This window comes from Bos indicus, chromosome 2 (assembly GCF_029378745.1).
Source record: "Bos indicus isolate NIAB-ARS_2022 breed Sahiwal x Tharparkar chromosome 2, NIAB-ARS_B.indTharparkar_mat_pri_1.0, whole genome shotgun sequence".
Taxonomy (NCBI): domain Eukaryota; kingdom Metazoa; phylum Chordata; class Mammalia; order Artiodactyla; family Bovidae; genus Bos; species Bos indicus.
In genome coordinates this window covers 104,394,310-104,415,992 of record NC_091761.1, presented here as the reverse complement: position 1 = coordinate 104,415,992, position 21,683 = coordinate 104,394,310, and the positions used below count along the sequence as shown (strand labels likewise).

Sequence of the window (21,683 nt, the reverse complement as noted above, 5' to 3'; positions counted from 1 at the left end):
ATGTAGATTCATTAAAATAACAAGGAGCTTCTTGAATGACGCCTGTGGCATAGCTTGCCTTGGCTCAAGACTATTTCAGTGAGACGGGAGAAATGAAAAGTCTTATCAGTAAGAGCAAATCAGCTCATCATCCCGAACCTATTCCCCACATCACTGGCATCACCGCTGCTATAGCCTGGGGATGGAGTCTGGGTAGCAGCTCACAGATTAGCTGATGGAAATTAACTCCAGGGTTCTCTGCCAGGGAGTAACAGGCCAGAGTTACTATGGAGTCAGCCTTCCCATATACTGTCCAGACCCTATAGGGCGTGATGGGACCGATGAAAATGGATGCTTGTGGGTGTTAAAAAGCAGAGGCAGCATTATGGAAAACGAAAAAGGCCAGCTTTGAAAAGAAGCCAACAGGGCGTCTCGTCTACTATGGAATGATTTAAACCGCTCAGCCCCAACACGGTCACTGTCATCGCCGTCACACGTAAGGCCGTTAATCACGCCCGGCTGCTCAAGGTGTGGATGTCACCCTCCACCTCCGGAATGTCCCGTTTAGGAAAGCAGAAATGCATACAGCTACACCAATCCACACTGAACTGAATGCCTTGAGTTAACTCTTACTGAACCCAAGAAACCCACAGTGGAATAACGCAAAAAAAAAAAAAAAAAGATTTCTCTTTAGTGTCAAGAGAAGTTAGATGATTCTTACAAGCAGGGGATTCCTTCTGCAGATGGCCTGACCACCCTGGGGGAGAGAGCAGGCCCTCCAGCTGACACCACTCCCTCTCTGACCCGAAGAGGCAAAGACCCATCTCTTCAGAACGCAGAGAGGCTGAGTTTCCTACTCCCTGCTTTTATATCACAATGAAAAGATGGCCACAGGGCTTTCCTGGTGGCTCAGACAGTAAAGAATCTGCCCACAGTACAGGAGACCCGGGTTCGATCCGAGTCAGACAGATCCCCTGGAGAAGGAAATGGCTACCCATGCCAGTATTCTTAAGCGGAGAATCCCATGGACAGAGGGACCTGGCAAGCTATGGTCCATAGGGTCACAAAGAGTGGACACAAATGAGAGACTAACACACTTCACTTGCTCTGAAAGAGTGTTTTTACAGGGTTTCCCAGGTGGCACTAGTGGTAAAGAATGTGACTGCCAATGCAGGAGACATTAAGAGACTCGGATTTGATCCCTGGGTCAGAAATATCCCCTGGAGGGCATGGCAACCCACTCCAGTATTCTTGCCTGGAGAATCTCATGGACAGAGGAGCCTGGTGGACTACAGTCCATGGGGTCGCAGAGAGTCAGACACGACTGAAGCAACTTAGCATGTATGTAGTACTGCATATAACACCCAGAGCTTGGCTACAAATCCACCAAAAGGGAACGAATGATACACTTTACAACAGATTTATGCAGCAGAAAACTACTTGTGAGAATGAGATCCTGTCATCAGTAATGAAATGGAATGATTACCAAGACACATCATCAAGAGGAAAAAGAAAGGTAAAAAACAGTGGTAGAATACTCTAGGGAGGGAGATAGGAAACACACATCATGTCCTGATGTGGGCACAGACCAATGTTTAGAACTAAACCAAGGGACTGGGGATTCAAGGTGAGCACAAGTTATTTTTCAGTGTACACTCCTTTGTACTATTTGCATATGCCATCTGGTGAAACAGCTTTAATGAAAAAGGAAAAGAAAAAGCTCATACACCGTAGATCACTAGTCTCATCTGGTCTAGCCAATCAACAGAGATGAAAGGACTCTACTCACACAGAAAGAGAAACACCTGTTTATTAGGAAGGATGGTGGGATTCTTTCTCTACAGAAATAATCTAACTGGTTTAACAATAAAAAGCACTATAAATAAAACACCACTAAAGAAAACTCAAACACACACCTCACAGCTCAACAGGGAAAAGTCTGACACCCTTCAGGGCTGAGGTCACGAGGAGGAAAAAGACCGTGTGATGATTTGGGCTAAACGAGAGTGAAGATGGTGATGCATGGCCAGACTGAATTTCAGAGGCAGCTGTCAGAAGGTAAAATCACTACCCAGAAATTCCGAATGTAGGAATTTGTCCTAAGAGGACAAGGTATACAAGCTATGAATATACAGATGGTGTTCACTTGCAGAATTATTTATAACAGCTAAACAGTGTCCCACGCTAAGGGTTAAGTTATGGGATGCAACCATACCACATATAAGCCATTAAAAACGATCTTGTCCTACAACTGACATGTCAGAAAAATAACCAAACTGTTAACAGAAGTTTTCTGTGTTGGGAGGGATGAAAGGTTATTCTATTTTTCTTTTTTTTTTTTGTGGCCATGCCATGCAGCATTCAGGATTCTAGTTGCCCAACCAGGGATTGACCCCCACCCCGCCCCCGCAAATCCCCACCCTCTGACAGTGGAAGCTTGGTCTTAACCACTGGATCACCGGGGAAGTCTCAAGATGATTTTAGTTTCAGTTTTGTCCCATATAGCTTTCTGTCTTGCTTGCTTTCACACAACTGAACACCATGGGTGTGACCTGTACAGTTCCACTTAAGCAGATATTTTTCAACAGCAGGTTGAAAATTCAACCACACGGATGAATCTGAGGATGTGGGGGAACCACAGATACGGAGGGCCAACTAACTATAAGCAAGTTAAAGGCGGACTAACCTCCACGTTGTTCAAGGGTCAACAGGAAATGAAAACAGAACCACTTTGTTTAGCAGCCCGGGAAAACAGTGCCATAGGGAAAGAAAGATGCCACCTTTCCCAGGGTACAATGACACCAATTTCCTACAGCACATCCTCTGCACGCAGCTGCTGTTTCCATCCACGGAACCCAGATGCTCTGGCCTAGCTGTCTCAGACAGTGGGATGTAACCTAATTACCTCATCACGAACATCTGCTGAAAATCTTGACATACTAATTAACAGAATGTAGTTCTAAGAGATCCACGAGTGGAGTGAGGGGAATAGTCAAGTGGTATTAAATTAGGCCCTTATGTGGCTTTTCAAAGGCATTATTTTACTTCTTCCCAACTCTCTTCTTATTCCAAAAATACCTAGCTTGACTCGTTTCCTTAGAGCATCTAGATCAATGGTTCTCAAGGGAAATGGGGAAGTGTAATTCCCCTCCTCCTGCACCCGGGCTTCCCTGGTGGCTCAGCTGGTAAAGAATCTGCCTGCAATGTGGGAGACCTGGGTTCGGTCCCTGGGTTGGGAAGATCCCCTGGAGAAGAGAAAGGCTACCCACTCCAGTATTCTGGCCTAGAGAATTCCTGGAAGGCTCCTCTGTCCATGGGGTCGCAGAGTCGGACACGACTGAGCAACTTTCAGGTGCCACACATGCCACCTGGGACCCTTGGCCGTATCTGGAGATAACTCCGGTTGTCACAACTGGGGGTACCAGCGGCACTTAGTGGGTACAGGCCAGGGATGCTGTTAAACATCCTATTAATACAATGCCTAGGACGGCCCTGTGGACAACAAGGAATTGCCCAGCCCAAAATGTCAACAGTGCCAAGGTCGAGGAACAGTGATCTAGATGAAAATACAGCAGAGAGATGACAGGTCTGATCAACAGAATTAACACAGGATGCCTCATCCTCCACCCCTACTCAAAGATGCCAACAGTCTAGCACCATGCAAAGTCAATGTTATGGATGACAATGGTTTTGAGACACCCATGAACAGGCTATATTCACGGGTCCTGTTTTGATACATTAATTCACCCAAGTTCTACGGTAAATCCAGAGTAATATATACTAGTTCGCAGTTAAAAATTTGTTTTAAATGTGTCACTTTGAAATATACCCAAGTTATGAAAAATACTAACACTGTTTAAAAGGTCTGGCTTAGAAGCACATATTTCAGAAACCAATATTTAAGTCCGGCTTGCCTGCCAGGCGATGAGTACATTAACAAGACAGTTGCTAAGAAGCTTTCCTACTATATCTTTAATGATAGCATCTACCTACTGTGCAGTTTCTTTTGTCTACACAATCAAGGGTACAGATTTAATTTTAGTTATGGCTGTAATATTGAAACCACGGTACCAAAGTCTATTAACATTTTTCAAAAGAAAACATATTAAAACCTCCCAAAACAAGGGTCACCACTCTGGGGAAAACATTTCATTTATGTGTGTGCAGAAAGGGCTCTCAACCTATAAACATTTATAGGTAACGTGAGCAGAGAATGAAGCTTTTACGTAAAGTACTTTTAAGTCTAGAGCAAATACGATCCTGCTTTGGAAGATGTATCATGTTACCAGTTACTCTGAATGCAAAGCAAACTTGAAATGAGTAGATACTTGAGTGTGTTTTGTGGGCAGTCAGAAAAAATGTTCAAGTGCTAGTAAGTTTCACCAACATTTAGCATATTAGTTTTCTCCAGCTTAGTACAATAAAGCTTAAGGCAATAAAAGCTGCATTTTTAAAATGATACTGCAACCCAAAGACCGCTTTACTAGAACCCAAGATAAAACAGGCACTTTTGTTTGCTCAGTTCATACAAATCAAAGGAGATTGCTCCAGAGTCATCTGTGAGATATTTTCACCTTGTTATGAGGAAAAAGACTACTTTTCCAATTGTACAATATTTTTCTCCTAAAGGAGGAAAAAGCTCACTACAAAAAAATGGAAGGAAATGTAGGGCTTTCCCCCTGTTGGGAGTGGAGGGACTGGAACACACCAAAAAAGACACCAAAGTGTGTGACACACGCAACATGGCCCTTATACGGCAGGTCAGAATAGAATGCTTCTGCACAGATTCAAAGCTGCACTGTGCACACATACAACACACACACACCTTCTGCTTGGAAGCCAGGACTCATGCAGTCAAAGCGCTCAGCACAGGTGCAGACCCCCCCAGAAAAGCGTGTGGACAGCTGACCTTTCTGTTAACAAATCAGCCTTAGGATGGCCCCAGAAAATGGTATCATCTTATTAATATTATTATTACAGATTAATATTAATTATTATAAAGCAGGTCTCAGCTTTGTGGCTGATACCCACAATACCCAGTTGATACTCACACTTAGTTCTGAGTCTGAATAACTGGTTGCCCTTGGTTCCCAGCACCCCAAGAGCTCTGCCCCACAAACCACTGAGCAGACAGGCAGGTCCTCCTCAATAGTTTAAGACGAGACACTGCTGGAGGCTGTAGCTCTGCCTTGTCCAGGAGGCCCCCAAGGAGGGTCCGGAGTGAATCCTGACCCGACCCGTGACCTTCAACAGGTCTTCATGTATGACAGACAACTACACTGACCACTAGCTCCTCAGCAGCACGTTAGGAAAAAGAGTGAATCTGGGACCGAAGTCCCAAGTAGAGACGCCCTGAGTCAATGATAAGTCATGCCCATGGCCTGCAGCCCCAGACTTGCAGCCCCTGTTCCCCTTGGACCCCTGTCCAGCCAAACAAAACACAGGGCATCTCAGCACCCCGTGGGCTCAGGCGCCAAGTCTGCCCTTGGCAGCACTCACCTTGAGGAGGGGCATAGCTGCGCGACAGCGGGCAGTCTTAATGTTTTTGAGGAAGTGGGATTCATCCTGTAAAGAAACAGTCACATAAGTAGACACGGCCAAACCCTGCATGGACAGAGAGAGAGCCCACGTCAAGCTTGACCCTGGCACATCATCGCCCTTCTTGTTCAGGGAGACGGCTGTGGGCGTGGCTAAGGACCAGGCTCTGGCATCTTCTCCGCAATGTTGTAGGCAAGCCGCTTCATCTCTCAGGGACAGTTTTCCACCTGCAAAGTGGGGCTGGCGATGCCCCTGCCCTGCCCTGCCCACCTCACTGGCTGCACTGAACAAATCTCTTTGCTGGTTTCTAAGACACACCTCCCACTAACCAGTGTGCTGAGGACCTGGGTGTGCCCCGTGCTAGCGCCTGGTGCTGCTGTCCAGCGTGTGCAGTCTCCTTCCCCTCCCTGAGTACCTCCTTGGCTCCCACGTCTCTGAAGGCACTGGGATGGATTGTGACGATCTGCGTGTGCTTCTGTCTGTCCTGCTGGGCTATGGCTCCCTGGAGGCCAGAGGCTGACCTCCTCCCTCCCTACCCGCAGCAGTGCATGGCCCTGCGCAGGGATGACCCTCTAGTTGGCTGAGCAAATGGATGAAGGTGGCTCCCTTGCAGTCAACCTGCTGCTGGGAAACCTGAGGCAGAGCCTCCACTGCAGCCTTATGGCTCAGAGGCTCACCAAGAGCTTTCTAAGAGCCCTTCCCTTTCGCTCTCTCTAGATGAGATGTGCGCTTGACAACACAAGCAGCAAGGTCTGGGGAGCCACTCTCGACAGAGAATCCTATTTTTAGAGGAGGGAAATACCACTGGCAGTTTTCCAGTCACATGTTCGCATAAAGACCCTTTCATGTCACCTGGAGGCATTGGGGTCGCCTGTTCTGCCAAGAGGAGAAGTGAGGATACACTTACATTGGAATTCATCCATCGCACGCTCCACCACGGACCGTCTGTTACCTGGACTTGGGCTAGGAGCTGACCGGATGTGGGCGGGGATGGGAGAGACTCACACCTTTTCAGGGTTATATCTGTGAGTCTTGTGGACACAGAGTGCTGGAGAGGAGGCCAGCCTCTCCAGACTTTCCTTCTGGAGCGTGAGAGGAGTTAGAAGAGGGCAAGTGGCAACTACAAGACATACCGTCACATCTGGGAGCAAGACTCTGAAAGCTTCTCTAAAAAAGGGTAATGAGTGCTTTTGTGTGTATGTGTTTGTGGTGGGAGGGAACATCTTTACATCGGCTGAAAGAAAATCTATTAGCTGTTTGAACTGCACGCCTGGGTCATGCCGACAAAGAGGGCAGCAGATGAAGGCGCAGGCCCGTGCTGTCCAGGCTGTAGTTCCTGGAGTTCTGGGCTGTCTGGGGTCCTCGGGCTCCATCGTGACCCCCCGTGGGGAGAGGAGGCGGGCTGGAAACCCCCAGCACAGACCCAGCAGATCACCATTTTCCAAAAAGCCCCCAGAAGATCCTAATATATAGCCAGGACTGAGAATTGATATTTGAGAGAAATGAAATACCAGTTCCTCACAAAATGAAGCCAGTGATTTCTCTTCTAGAAACCTAGGGAGGCTCCATGAAGTTACAGATGTGGACATTCGTGGAGCTTTCAGGGAGCCTTTACCCAGGGAGGAAGTACTGAAAGACTTTGTCGAGTCACTTACAATGATGACAACTTTAAATGGGGGTTTTAGCTGCTTTTCTAACTTGCTCAGAAGATCAAAACTGACAATGTTGACCAAGCCATCTGTCAGGCGGTCCTTCCCGGTTACCACGACGTTGATGTCTACTGGGTTCAGAGACGGCAGCCACCGACAGAAGGCCTGGGTGTGACAGGAGAGAACAAAACCCAAGTGAGGCTCTGGCCCGGCAGCCGCCAGCTGGGACCCCCGCCAAGCCATCACTGACTCTCTCCAGGTGGACCAAGGTTAGCGCCCCCTGCAGGTACACTCGGTCTGCCCCCTCCCCACCCTCCTGCATTTATTTGTCTTACCCCTGTCCCTATGAACGGCCATAGCCTGAAGAAGCCGACAGCTGCCCCCGAGTAGCATGAAGCTGGGGAAAGCTACGGACAATGAACCACGTCTTCCTTCCTCACCGCGTCTGCTTATGGAGAGTTTTATTCATTTCACAGGACCACTCTGATCCCTGGGTTTATGCTAGACAAGCTCACGGCTGAGAGACAACACAACAGTCGTGCCAGGTTCTTCAGCCAAAAAGTTGCCCAGCAGACAGAGCACCTCCTACCCACACCACCTGCTACTGGGTGTAAAATCCCGAGCCCCCAGTTAGGAGGTGTGACCTCAAGGTCCCGGAACCGCCCCTCACTAGCAGTAAGCGTGGTGCTTAGCCTCTTTGAGGGGCAGTTTTCTCATCTGTGAGTGGGGTTAACATCTCGTGTCTATTGCACATGGCTACTTAAGGATTAAGGGAAATAAAGGGAGTAAAACTATTCTGAAACCTAAGTGAAAGGTGTTGTCAGCAGGGACACCAGAGGCACTCAGGAAGCATCTGTAACAGACGCAGGTGAGTTGGAGCTTGGAGTGTTCCTGAAGGCCAGGGGCCTGACCTCAGGAGGCCATCTCATCTCCCTTCTCGCCCTCAGCTGACACAAAGCCTCGGAGCTTCCCTGGGTCCTGCCCCCGAACAGTCATGTGGTGACTCTGCCTCTGAGGAAAACCGTCCTTGTTAACGTGATGACGCCAGGAGAACTGACCTGCTCCCAGGTGAAGCGCACAGATGACGGCACCACCACCAGGAGGGGCCACTCCTTCCGGTAATAGGCCGCTATGCAGATGGCTTGGATGGTCTTCCCCAGGCCCATGTCATCGGCAAGCAGCAGGCGGCCTCTTTGTGCTATAGCGAAACTGAAGTGGACAAGGTCAGGATACAGCACAGCACACCTCCCAGGGTGGCGGTTAAACTGCCGTCGCATATCACAGGAAGCCACACTGCTGCTTGGGTGGGGGCTACCTGTTCATGAGAGACCTCTCCCCCGAGAAGGAAGACAGGGGCCACAGGGGGCAGGGTGGTAATAATCTAGAGAAGACTACAAACAGGGACAACGTGCTGTGCTTAGTTGCTCAGCTGTGTCTGACTCTTTGCGACCCCATGGACTGTAGCCCGCCGGGCTCCTCTGTCCATGGGGATTCTCCAGGCAAGAATACTGGAGTGGGTTGCCATGCCCTCCTCCAGGGGATCTTCCCGACCCAGGGATTGAATTCAGGTCTTCCACATTGCAAGCAGATTCTTTACCATCTGAGCCACAAGGGAAGCCCATGAATACTGGAGTGGGTAGCCTATCCCTTCTCCAGTGGATCTTCCTGACCCAGGAATTGAACAGCAGTCTCCTGCATTGCAGGTGGATTCTTTACTAGCTGAGCTACCAGGGAAATGTGTAGTCAAAGGGTAGGGAGAAGCTCCAAGACCTTTAGGTCATGGAAGCGAAGTAGGCAGAGTTTCCAATAAGATGAGTTGCTCTTTGCCTGGTGCAGGTGAGGCCCACGGGATGGAAGGGAAGAGAGTGGGAAAGCCTCTTTAAAGAGGGACTGGGAGGGCTGTGCTTGTCACGGGAGGGATGTTGGGAAGGGAAGAAAGGAAAGACGGTGGGATCAAAATATGGTTTTTCTCAAGGTCAGAGAGGACTCTGTATGCATAAGCGTGGCAAAGACAGAAAACACTGGAGAAAAGAATGATGTCCAGAGGGAAGGATGGAGCAAGAGTGTTGGTCTAGGAGGGGCACTGTGGCTCATTACCTAGCAGCCTGCAACCGTGACCCTGACCCTCCAGGGCAGTAGCCCTGGCTAACAGTTTGTGAATAAGGCATGGATTACTACTCCACTCCTTCGGAGCCCCACTGGCCTGGGTTAGGATTCCAAGTCCACCACCTGGGAGCTGTGTGTCTTTATCCAAGTGATCTATACCCTCCTTGTACCTCAGCTGTCACGTGGAGTAACAGCCAGACCTACTCCAGAGAGTGTAGCAGGCATTCACAATGTCTAAAACATTTAAAACAGTGCTTGGTGCCATTGTAACTGCTGGGAAAGTGTCTCTCTTATAACTAGTATTCCCCAAAATGAGAAAAATAACCAAGACACAGTGACAGTAACTTGCTTGACTCACATGATGAATCAAGGAAAAGCTAAAAGGATCTCTGAAAGCCAGATACCTGGTCTCCTGCTCCAAACACCACTCCTCTTTCATCGGAATTCCTGCAAAACTGATCACTTGCTCAGGACCCTGATAATAAGCCAACTGACTAGTTCTCCTTTTCTTCTTACACAGAAAAGACAGAGGACATCCCCTCTTCTGATCAGCAGTTGGCATGGCCCACAAGAATTCCAGGCTGCACAGGTCTTTCTGAATTGCCTGAAAACAGCATTTCTGCCCTTCAGAAGCCAGTGACCAACCAAGGTGGGAAAAGTGAGCAGTGGGCCTGTGGGTGGCATGAACCGAGGACACGTACGTTACTTCTTACACTATTTTGAGTAGAGTTTGTGCACCCTTGCCATCCAGAGTCCTGATTAACTTCATTTCAGTCGCTCAGTCATGTCCGACTCTGCGACCCCATGGACTGCAGCACACCAGGCTTCCCTGTCTATCACCAACTCCTGGAGCTTGCTCAAACTCATGCCCATTGAGTTGGTGATGCCATCCAACCATCTCAGCCTCTGTCATCCCCTTCTCATCCTGCCCTCAATCTTTCCCAGCATCAGGGTCTTTTCCAATAAGTCAGTTCTTTGCATCAGGTGGCCAAAGTACTGGAGTTTCAGCTTTAGCATCAGTCCTTCCAATGAGTATTCAGGACTGAATATCCTTTAGGATTGATTGGTTTGATCTCTGTGCAGTCAAAGGGACTCTCAAGAGTCTTCTCCAACACCACAGTTCAAAAGCATCAGTTCTTCGGTGCTCAGCTTTCTTTATGGTCCAACTCTCACATCCATACATGACTACTGGAAAAACCATAGCTTTGACTAGACGGACCTTTGTCGGTAAAGTAACGTCTCTGCTTTTTAATATGCTGTCTAGGTTAGGGATTAATTTAGGGAACTAACTTAGGGAATTCCCTGATTAACTTAGGGAATTTGAAATCAATGGTTACAATCAGGCTTTGGTGATGGCACACTTGGGCTGTTTAATTCTAATCCCTAGATGCTTTCAGAAGGTTGTGAAAGAGGAGTATTCATAAAAGAGGGAGCATCTGAACCTAGGTCATGGTGATCGATAAACCTGAACGGGAGACAGCACAAGAAGACAAAGGAAGAACCTACTTGACTCCAGCTCTCTGAAAGGGCAGCAGGCTAGACACAAGCTTGGAGTCCACCCTGGACAGGTCTGCCTCGGGGATGTCTGCCACAGGAGAGAGAGACGTCTTCTGGAGCTGAGCGGCGAAAGCCAGGGTGAGGGTCTTGGGCAGAGGATCCAGCTGAACTTGTGGAAGGCCGCGCACTCTTTCCACTAGAAAGAACAGAGGTGTAAGAATTGGAGTGTTAATGCCCAAGACTTCTGGGAGAAAAAAGAAGGGGCTTTGACACACAAAGTTCAAGGGCTGGAATTCTGCAGTGTGCCACCTTCTTCAAAAAAGTAACTGGAGAGAAAACTGGGCGCTGACAGATACATGGCAGAGCACCAGCTTTCTCCCTCTGTACTTGATGTCCGCAAACAAGAGGGTGCTCAGTAACGCAAAACTGATCTTCACTACGCTACGCAAACACTGGAAAGAACTAACATGTTTTTGTGACTGATCTTTTTTAACCTTATGTCATTTAAAAATGACTTCCTTTCAATAAATAACGACTCATATTCTTCAAAAACTAGCCCAATTAAAGCAAGACTTAGAATGAATAAATCTTGCCTTGTTTTCATTCTCCTTATGTTTTATTTTGGTTCTGATACTTGAGAAGACGGAGAACTTTAAGCTACATGCTGTCCACAGGCAAGAAAGCACTGCGGTCCTTGCAGAGAAACTGTGAGGTGTTTCCAAGAAAGAAGAGCAGCTGCGGCAGCCTGGATGGCAGGGGAGCGTGGGGGAGTATGGATACATGTGTATGGCTGAGTCCCTCTGCTGTCCCCTGAAACTACCACAACATTGTTAATTGGCTATATTCCAATACAAAATAAAAAGTATTAAAAATAAATAAAAGCAAAAAAAATACATAAAATTAAATTATATCACAAGCCGGGAGGTGGGGTGGGGGGAGGGAGAAAAATCAGTAGGACAGGAGCGCTATTCATAAATAATGACAAAGGGCAGCGTCCATGCAAAGGCCACCGACTGAGAACAATGCACATGGCCTTGCACTTTGGACATTTTCCGTAAGAGAAAAAGCATCTCCTCTTGGGAGAGGTGGCCTGTGGACCAAATCAGTCTACTTATTGTTCTGATAAATAAAGTTTGTGTGGAGACAGCTGTGCCCATGTGTTAGTAGACAGTCAATGGTGGCTATCGTGACTAATGGTGCAGCTGAGTCACTGCGACAGAGAGAGCACAGCCCACAGAGCTTGAAATATGAACGGTCTGGCCCTTTACAAAAGAACTTTACCAACCCCTGCTTAGCTTAGAGTCTACACTGGGCGTGGCCATGGCTCTCTTTGAACTAAAGCTTATACTTCAGGGTCTTCACTTTCCTTCCATGCGTGTGGCTTCCACACGCCAATATAATGGATGGAGAGACTTTTCTAGTTAGAGCCATAAAACTAGCTGGGAAAAACAAACGACCTAGGAAATGAAATGAAATGGAAATGAAAGCAAAGTAATTGCATTGATTTTTCTTTTTTGAAGGAATTTAGCTTCAACTGATTTCAAAAGAAAAACAAAACAAAACCTCTTTATTCAGTAAAGAAACAGAAAAAAAACAAAACAACCCAAGTTCCAAATAAAACAGAATTCTGTAGGGTGGGGGAAGGCAGGATAACATCAGTTAAAATTTAAAGTTAGAGAAAAGATAGAGCTAGAAATCCCTGGTAGTAGAATTATCATTGAACTACCAGTCACAGCCTACTGTCCCACAGTGGCAGCTTTCAAGATATCTTCCCTTTCATCATTTCCTTCAAAAAATCTAACTAGAAGAGTGACCAGTGTCTACAGATCCTCAACTGCTCTTTACCCTTTACCTCTCAGGGGCATCCTGGGAGAGTCGTAGTAACCCACCAAGGGGCTCATTGGATTCTCCAGGAATCCAGGTGAAGGAATCAGAGAGAGAACTTGGGTCCATTTCATTTCTAACCCATGTTACTTGAAATTCTAAGGCTGCTGGGTCTCTATTCCACAGGCTCATGTGTTCTTAATTTCCCCACAAGGTATTCCAAAAGCCTTCAGCCACAACCATCAACTGCCGGTTGTAAATACTGAAGTGAATATGGAGGCTGAGCCATCTACCACCACCTTAAATTGGGTTGCATTTTCAATATATTTAAATCCATTTGTCTTTCCCTAAATATTTCTGTTGTTGTTCAGTCACTAAGTCATGTCCGACTCTTTGTGACCCCATGGACTGCAGCATACCAGGCTTCTCTATCTTGCATTATTTCCCAGAGTTTGCTCAAATTCATGTCCATTGAGTTGGTGATGCTACCTAGCCATCTCGTCCTCTGCCACCCCCTTCTCCTTTTGCCTTCAATCTTTTCCCAGCATATTTCTGGAAACCATTTGCATGAATTGCATCACCCTGATAAGAAATTAGGTAACGCTGATGGCTTTAATAAAAGATAGACTGTTCGTATTGATGCCTACATACACTGTAAGCTTCCAAATTAAATCTGAGCGTGCTGATTTCTGCACGCTTCAAAAGGCTGAGCACTCCATGTGCTTTCAGAACCCATTTTCATTTTAATCCAGTGATCTTCAGCACTCAGATACCTGATGAAAGCTAAGAAAGGGCTGATGATCCAGCGGGGGTGGGATGCAAGGCTTTGTGCGCATTATGTCCTTTCAGCCACTCAAGGGGGAAAAAAGAACGCTCTACTCTGTTTCCTATCGACTGCTAGCTCCCCAAATCCTATGCTGCCGGTTCAGCCCACAGACTGTGTTTCTGAGACCGCCTGAATTCTCTGTCAGCAACTCTCTGCTACCCTTTCCCTGCGCTGGGAGATCAGATGGATGTGCTATCTGGCTTCATGAGTCATCGAGAAGTCGTTTCTGTAAAACAGCTCTCTGGCAGAACGCTGCTGGCCCACATGGCGGAGAGATGTGGATGTGAATGTTTTCAAATAGCAGCCGACAAGACGAAATCACTGATTTGGGGATGAGGAACCCTTCTGGACTGTGACAGGCAGGGGAAAACAGAAGGCCTGCTGCCAGTTTCGCTGTGGCCAGGAGGCCATGAGTCATCACTGAGAGAAGAGGGAGGAGGAACACTCAGAGGAGACTGGCCTGACCTGGAGATCGGAGCTGCCACTGTATCTGCAGTGGGCACTCACACTCTCAGGTCTTATTGTTATTTCTTAATTAGTTTCAGAGGCACATGGTCACTAGCTCAGGTCAATAATCTGATTCCACATACGAGACCTAGGGGTGGGAGAGAGGTCCAGACTCCCCAGGTTTATGATCTGTTACCAGAGGAATGGAACTGCGATATATGCAGCACTTCATCTCCCTAGTCTCTTAGTTCACAGACCTGGTTTCTCCATCTCCTAGCAGGTCACATCACAAACTCAGAATCACAATTTTAATCAGACTTTACTGTGACCCTGCGAGGCTCCCTGACAAGAAAAACAACTGTTTCCTTTCTCTGGGTCCAGATTTTCCCCAATCTATGAAATGGGGAAAGGAGAAAAGGTAAGATATACTCAACTGAATGCAGAGTTCCAAAGAATAGAAAGGAGAGATAAGAAAGTCTTCCTCAGTGAACAATGCAAAGAAATATAGGAAAACAATAGAACAGGAAAGAATAGAGATCTCCTCAAGAAAATTAGAGATACCAAGGGAACATTTCATGCAAAGATGGGCACAGAAATGTTATGGACCTAACAGAAGCAGAAGATATTAGGAAGAAGTGGCAAGAATACACAGAAGAACTGTATAAGAGAGAACTCAATAACCCAAATAACCGTGAAGGTGGGATCACTCACCTAGAGCCAGACATCCTAGAGTGCAAAGTAGTGGGCGGTAGGAAGCATCACGACCAACAAAGCTAGTGGAGGTGATGGAATTCCAGCTGAGCTACTTCAAGTCCTAAAAGATGATGCTATGAAAGTCCTGCAATCAATATGCCAGCAAATTTGGAAAACTCAGCAGTGGCCACAGGACTGGAAAATGTCAGTGTTCACTACAATCCAGAAAGGCAATGCCAAAGAATGTTCAAACACAATTGCATTCATTTCACAAGCTAGCAAAGTAATGCTCAAAATTCTCCAAGCTAGGCTTCGACAGTACGTGAACCAAGTGAGAGCTTCCAGATGTTCAAGCTGGATTTAGAAAGGTAGAGGAACCGGAGATCAAATTGCCAACATCCACTGGATCATAGAAAAAGCAAGAGAGTTCCAGAAAACCTTCTACTTTATTGACTACACCAAAGCCTTTGACTGTGTGGATCACCACAAACTGTGGAAAATTCTGCAAGAGATACGAATACCAGACCACCTTACCTGCCTCCTGAGAAATCTGCAGATCAAGAAGCAACAGTTAGAACTGGACATGGAACAACAGACTGGTTCCAAATTAGGAAAGGAGAACATCAAAGCTGTTTACTGTCACCCTGCTTATTTAACTTATACGCAGAGTACATCATGTGAAATGTTGGGCTGGATGAAGCACAAGCTGGACTCAAGATTGTCGGGAGAAATCAATAACCTCAGATACACAGATGATACCACCCTTATGGCAGAAAGTGAAGAAGAACTAAAAAAAAAAAAAAGTTGGCTTAAAACTCAACATTCAAAAAACTAAGATCATGGCATCTGGTCCTATCACTTCATGGCAAATAGATGGGCAAACAATGGAAACAGTGACAGACTTTATTTTGGGGGGCTCCAAAATCACTGCAGATGGTGACTGCAGCCATGAAATTAAAAGACGCCTACTCCTTGGAAGAAAAGTTATGACCAACCTAGACAGCATATTAAAAAGCAGAGACATTACTTTGCCAAGAAAGATCCATCTAGTCAAGGCTATGGTTTTTCCAGTAGTCATGCATGGATGTGAGAGTTGGACTATAAAGAAGGCTGAATGCCAAAGAATTGATGCTTTTGAACTGTGGTGTTGAAGACTTTTGAGAATCCCTTGGACTGCAAGGAGATCAAACCAATCAATCCTAAAGGAATTCAATCCTGAATATTCATTAGAAGGACTGATGCTGAAGCTGAAGCTCCAATACTTTGGCCACTTGATGGGAAGAACTGACTCATTAGAAAAGACCCTGATGCTGGGAAAGATTGAAGGCAGGAGAAGAAGGGGTCAACAGAGGAAGAGATAGTTGGATGGTGTCACCAACGCAGTGGACATGAATTTGAGCAAGCTCCAGAAGATGGTGAAGGACAAGGAAGCCTGGCATGCCACAGTCTGGGGTCGCAAAGAGTCGGACATAACTCAGCGACTGAACAACAACAAGAAGACATGGAAAATCAGCACTCGGGGTCACTGTTGACCCTCTATTATAGTCTATGAACCATTATCATCCCTTCAGTTGTGTCTGACTCTTTGCAACCCTATGGACTGTAGCCCACCAGGCTTCTCTGTCCATGGGATTCTCCAGGCAAGAATACTAGAGTGGGTTGTCATGCCCTACTCCAGGGAATTGTCCCAATCTAGGAATCAAACCTGTGTCTCTTACATCTCCTGCATTACCAGGTGGGTTCTTAACCACTAGCGCCACCCAGGAAGCCCATCATTATAGTGAATGCAAAAAAAGCAGTCCTAACTCTAGAATTCTTAAATCAAGGTCCATGGGATTAGTAATATAAAAAACAAAATCTTTACATGTGGGGACTTCTCTGGTGGTCCAGTGGTTACAAACCTGCCTTCCAATACAGGGGACGAGGGTCTGATCCTTGGTCAGGGAAGGAAGATTCCACATGTTGCAAAGCAACAAGGCCTGAGCACTGCAACCAGAGAGGCAATGCGGACCCCAAGTGCTGCAACTAAAACCCAAGGCCCAAGGCAGCCAAAAATAAATAAACAAAATAAATGTTTTTTAAAAAAAAAAAAAAAAAAACAAAACCTTACACGTGGCCATTCTGTACATTTTTCCCAGTGAAGACTCCATTGTTTCATCACATATTTCAATGAGTCCATGGCCCACGAGACTTGGAACCATTATATAACGCTACGTGAGCTGCAAGTCATGGTTTTTCAATGTTACATTCATCTCCTAATGCTGTAAATGTCCTGCTTTTTGGTGTTCCATAAAAGTCAAAGGCTTCATAGCTCACATATTTACATGTCTTTCTGTGATTGAAAGACAAAGGGCTGAGAGAGAAAAACTCACTTTGACCTCTCATCAAAAATTCAGCTTTGGCCAAATAATTTGTTCATGCCACAATCTCCAAACAGTTGCAGCTAAGGAGTCTCAGATAAATGTCAGCCACCCTTTTTGCCTCAGCTAGTGGCTGCTGACACTAAATAAGTAACTCATCATATTCAAACTGAACCCCAAATCTGCAGCAAGTTTTCCCTCAAGGAATCAAATGCTCTTCCCTCATATTTAATTTCTGTCAGTAGGATAGATATGGATTAAATACCTTCCCTCCCCCCTTTTTTTTAACTGAAGGGCCAAACGCGACCCAGAATATTGAGCTACCTACCTGATGTCACACAGTAAATCACATAAAAAGGAGACAGAGGGAAGAGACCTCTTCCTTACACCCCTAGCCTGGTGGACACCTCTCCACCTCCACTGCGCTGGAAAATGTCTCTCCCGGCTTGACAGGTACCATCCCTGGGACCAGAAAGTTCTCAGGGGTCAAGCAGGGGGAACCTGTGCTGTGCCAGCTGCACACCCTGCAGGATTTGAAGTCTGGAAGACGGGTGACACACGAGCATTCCAGGACAGGCCAAGATATGACCCATCACCCCACCCCACCCCTTCCTCAGGCATACTGGAATCCATTCATTGCCCCACCTAAGCAGAGCACAGAGAAGCAAAATGATAAGCCCAAACTGACTTCTTCTCATAGTTGTATCTGTACACATAGCCCTTCCCTTGGTCAGGCTCCAAAGCGTGTACTAAACACCGATGTGCCCTGGCCTTGGCTTCTGCCTCTGGCAGAACTCAGCCCATCATGAAGCCCGTTACCACTATGGCTCTCCCGCTTCCACAGACCATCTGGTTCTAGCAGTAAGTGAAGAGCCCGCTCTTACAGGGGACCTAAAGTAGCTTCCATCTAACCTCAGCAATCCTAGCTTGCCTCTGATTCCCAAAGCCCACGAACGCTCACTTCTCGTTCTTCTGTGATGGGTGGGAGGGTGCACAGGCCTAGAGTATCTGACTAGCACCGCCGCAGCCTGATGGAACATGTGGCCCTGCATTTCCCTGAGCTGTCATAGAGCCACTATCACAGAGTGCAGGGGCATGGCTGAGAGCATCTTCGCCTTTCCCAGTCCTGCACTCAAGCATGCCATGTTATCGCAGCGGAGGGGAGGAAGGAGGTGATTCTTCTAAAATATGTTATGTTGGGGCTTCCCTGCTGGTAGAGTGATTAGCGGTCTGCTTGCCAATGCAGGGGACACAATCCCTGGTCTGGGAAGACCCCACATGCATCGGGGCAACTGAACCCACGTGCCACAACTACTGAGACCTTGCTCTGGAGCCTGTGCTCCACAACAAGAGAAGCCCGCACACGGCAGCTAAAGAATGGTCCCTCACCACAGCTACAGACAAGCCCATGTGCAACGGTGGAGACCCGGCAGAGTCCAAAGTAAAGAAATCGATCTTCAAAAAAAAACTACATTAAATCCGAGGCATGTGATTAAGGCTTAACAACAGCATGATATAAACAAGCAAGATGGGCAGCTCACTGAGTTTACTGTATTCTTCCAGGAGAAAGCTCCACTTCCGGGTCTTGACATCTGCAACGACAAGAGACAAACAGGCAAACGTGACACCCTGCCCTCCTGCAAGGTCACCACGCTTACGAATTCATCCCCTGGTTTCACAAAACCCCAGGAAGTTTGGGCGGTGGGCACCTTGTGCTAACCTTGTGCTGGGCAGCGAGGATAGAGAGACTGACACCACCTTTCATCGAGGCTTTGACAGAATTCAGGGAGGAAAGACAAGCAGCCGTGGAGATGGCACTGGGCTGCTAAGGGTGGGGACAAAGAGAGTTACATGGACAGAGGACCAGGGATGGCCTAGCAGGTGAGAAATGCCCTGAATCTCCAAGGCTGGGATAATACTATAGCTTGTACTTATTCAGTGCTTACTTTAAGCCAAGAAACTTATATGACCATGTCCTTGGCTCCTCAGTGCGCTATAAGCTGGGCACCATTATTAGTAGCTTCGTTTTGTGCATGGAAAACAAGCTACGTGTGGTCGGAGTGGTCAAATCCCAGGTCTGCCACTTCCTGGCTGTGTGACTTTGGGCAAGTTACATAACTTCTCCGTGCCTCTGTTCCCACCATCTGCCAAAGGAGGATCCTAAAGCCCTGCTTCATAGGCTTCTTGTAAGGATTATGTAAAATTTAAATGTAAAATGCTTATAAAAGTGGTCTGGCAAACAATGCACTCAAAAAAAGGTAAACAATGATAACTTATTATTATGATGATGATGCCATCTTCTGATTAGTGGAGTATAGCATCATCTACACACGTTATTAACTAAGGAGGGTGAGCATTTCCCTACCCAGCACTGACTCGTTACGTCCGGTTTTCCTACCAATCTACCTTTTGAGAAAATCAAGTAAGCTGCAACTCAGTAAATGCTTTCTGGGTAGTACAAGAGGATTCTTCTCTGTCTGGTTACTGAGGAAGCAAGGTGGTTAGGGAAAAGGCATCACGGACACCAGGTCCACGTCCGGAGAGAAGCAAGGCAGCCCAGGTGTAATGTGACAGAAAGACCCAAAGCAGACAGCCCACTCCTGACGTGGAATAGTGCAGGAGGCCCTTTCTGGCAACAGCTGGATCCTGACGGCAGCAGGGCAGCAAATGGAAAGGCCCGTGAGTAACTGCTATGGCGAAAAAATATCCACTCATGGTGTTTTAACATCTAGTGGGTCTGGGCAGGGTTTGGGCATGAATATTTTTGCTGTTCTCATTCCTCCACAAACAGTAGATCATGTCAGGAGTGTGGTTTCAAAGGCCACACTTATCAGAAGTCACAGGTCATCGGTACTTGCCTTTTGAGGGCCGCCCCAAGCAGAGGTCGAAGACCTAAGGGGTCCAGGGGACGGGGGGACAACACTCTCTGGACTTGGACTGGGCCCTGTGCATCACACCTAAACCCTACTCCCCAGCCGGGTCTCACCGGTCAAAACTCTATCCATCTAAAGGATAACAAGGCAGCAGCCAGCACCACCCTCTCCTGAAGGATCCCCAACCTCGAGGAAGGCTCGCTACGCAAGTCACTCCACAGAGGCTTCATCCACGATGCTGCCTGAGCATAATGTCTCAAAGGCAAGAGGTTTAAAGGTTTGCTTTCTACCTGCCTGTGTGTGCTGTGCTAAGTTGCTTCAGTCGTGTCCGACTCATTGCAACCCTATGAACCATAGCCCACAGGCTCTTCTGTCCATGGGGATTCTCCAGGCAAGAATACTGGAGTGAGCTGCCACTTCTTCCTCCAGGGGATCCTGCCGACTCAGAGTCTGAACCCGAGTCTCTTATGTCTTCTGCATTGACAGGTATGTTCTTTACCATTAGCGCCACCTGGGAAGCCCTTCTAACCTGACTAAAAAAAAGCTAAAACCATTTCAAGAATGGGAATACAAAAGCTACACTGTTTTGCAAAGCAACAAGGCCCAAGCTAAGAATGAAACCCAGAAGTTCAGAATTCTGCTCCTTATTCTGATGTGGCAGCTTTTGAAGAACCTCACAAAAAAAAAAAAAATCAAGCAATACTGCTCTGCTTTGTCTGGTGGATTTCAAGCCTAGCTGATTATTAGCTGAAGATTTTTCCTTTTTAATGCCAATATCCACGGCCCCACCTCAAGCCAATTAAATCAGTAGCTCTTGGTGGGAACCCAGGCATCAACATTTACTCTGGGGGTTGGATCAGCCAATCTGTGATTTACCCACTGCTTTAGGTGGTTGGGAGGCGGGCTCAAGCCTGAAAACCACTGGCTTAGTCTATGCAAAGAGTTGGACACGACTGAGCGACTGAACTGAACTGAGTCTGCTGTTGCTGCTGCTGCTGCTGCTGCTAAGTTGCTTCAGTTGTGTCCGACTCTGTGTGACCCCACAGACGGCAGCCCACCAGGCTCAGCCATCCCTGGGATTCTCCAGCCAAGAACACTGGAGTAGGTTGCCATTTCCTTCTCCAATGCATGAAAGTGAAAGTGAAGTCACTCAGTCGTGTCCAACTCTTCACAACCCCATGGACTGGAGCCTACCAGGCTGGCAATCATTTTTATGGAAAACACCTATATTTCAAGCTCTCCTAAGAACAAGATAAAACTAAATGGGTTTAAGTGGTTACAGCAGGAACTTACTTGCTTCTACTAAGCAGACACTGCCCAGGTGACCAGGGAAGGAGTCTTCTCCTTGGGAGGCCTTTAAGGACAAAGCAGACCCTACTACGTGCTCAACTATCGGTAACAATTTAGGGAACACCTTTCCACAGGAAGAGGAGCAGGTTAGGAAGGCTTTGCCAAGAAAGTCACTTCTGAATATTTAAAGAGACAGGAACACCTTGCTCTGAGATCATGGGCCACCCTGCCTTCTGGGAATTAGGCCGAGGCCAACTACTTGCCATATTTTCTGGAATCCATCTGTTTAAACAGTGCAATCAGGTCTTCTGAATAGCTGATGTCTGCCTCGAAGCGGGCCCGGGAGATGAGCACGCACTGCCCTTTGACAAAGGCCAGGGAGGGAGCTGCAGGAAGGCCGGTCTTGGCTATAATGCCACTGCTGGTGGAGGGTGACTCCACGTGGCCCTCGGCTCCTTCCAAAGGCTGCAGGGTGATCCCTGGGAGGCGCTGGGCTGCTTTCACTGCAGAAGAAGAAAAGGACAGAGGTGATGACCTGGTAACGTTTAAGGCCCTGGCATGCTCAGGCAGATAGGGGAGGAGGCAGAAGCAGGGTGACAAG

General features: G+C 47.2%; 1 protein-coding gene across 3 annotated transcripts in view; it reads right to left on the bottom strand.

Moving 5' to 3' along the window:
* SMARCAL1 (SNF2 related chromatin remodeling annealing helicase 1) overlaps positions 1–21,683 on the bottom strand; it is a 53,726-nt gene that overhangs the window by 23,545 nt on the left and 8,498 nt on the right. For 2 of the 3 annotated variants that reach the window (XM_019976435.2, XM_019976428.2), the window contains exons 5-10: positions 21,346–21,585; positions 18,461–18,511; positions 10,779–10,965; positions 8,225–8,375; positions 7,173–7,331; positions 5,479–5,544 (exon numbers count right to left, since the gene is read on the bottom strand). In XM_019976435.2, coding sequence (XP_019831994.2) covers positions 5,479–5,544; positions 7,173–7,331; positions 8,225–8,375; positions 10,779–10,965; positions 18,461–18,511; positions 21,346–21,585 — 854 coding nt within the window. The remainder of the gene's footprint in view (positions 1–5,478; positions 5,545–7,172; positions 7,332–8,224; positions 8,376–10,778; positions 10,966–18,460; positions 18,512–21,345; positions 21,586–21,683) is intronic. The other variant, XM_070771934.1, reaches the window with a different exon arrangement.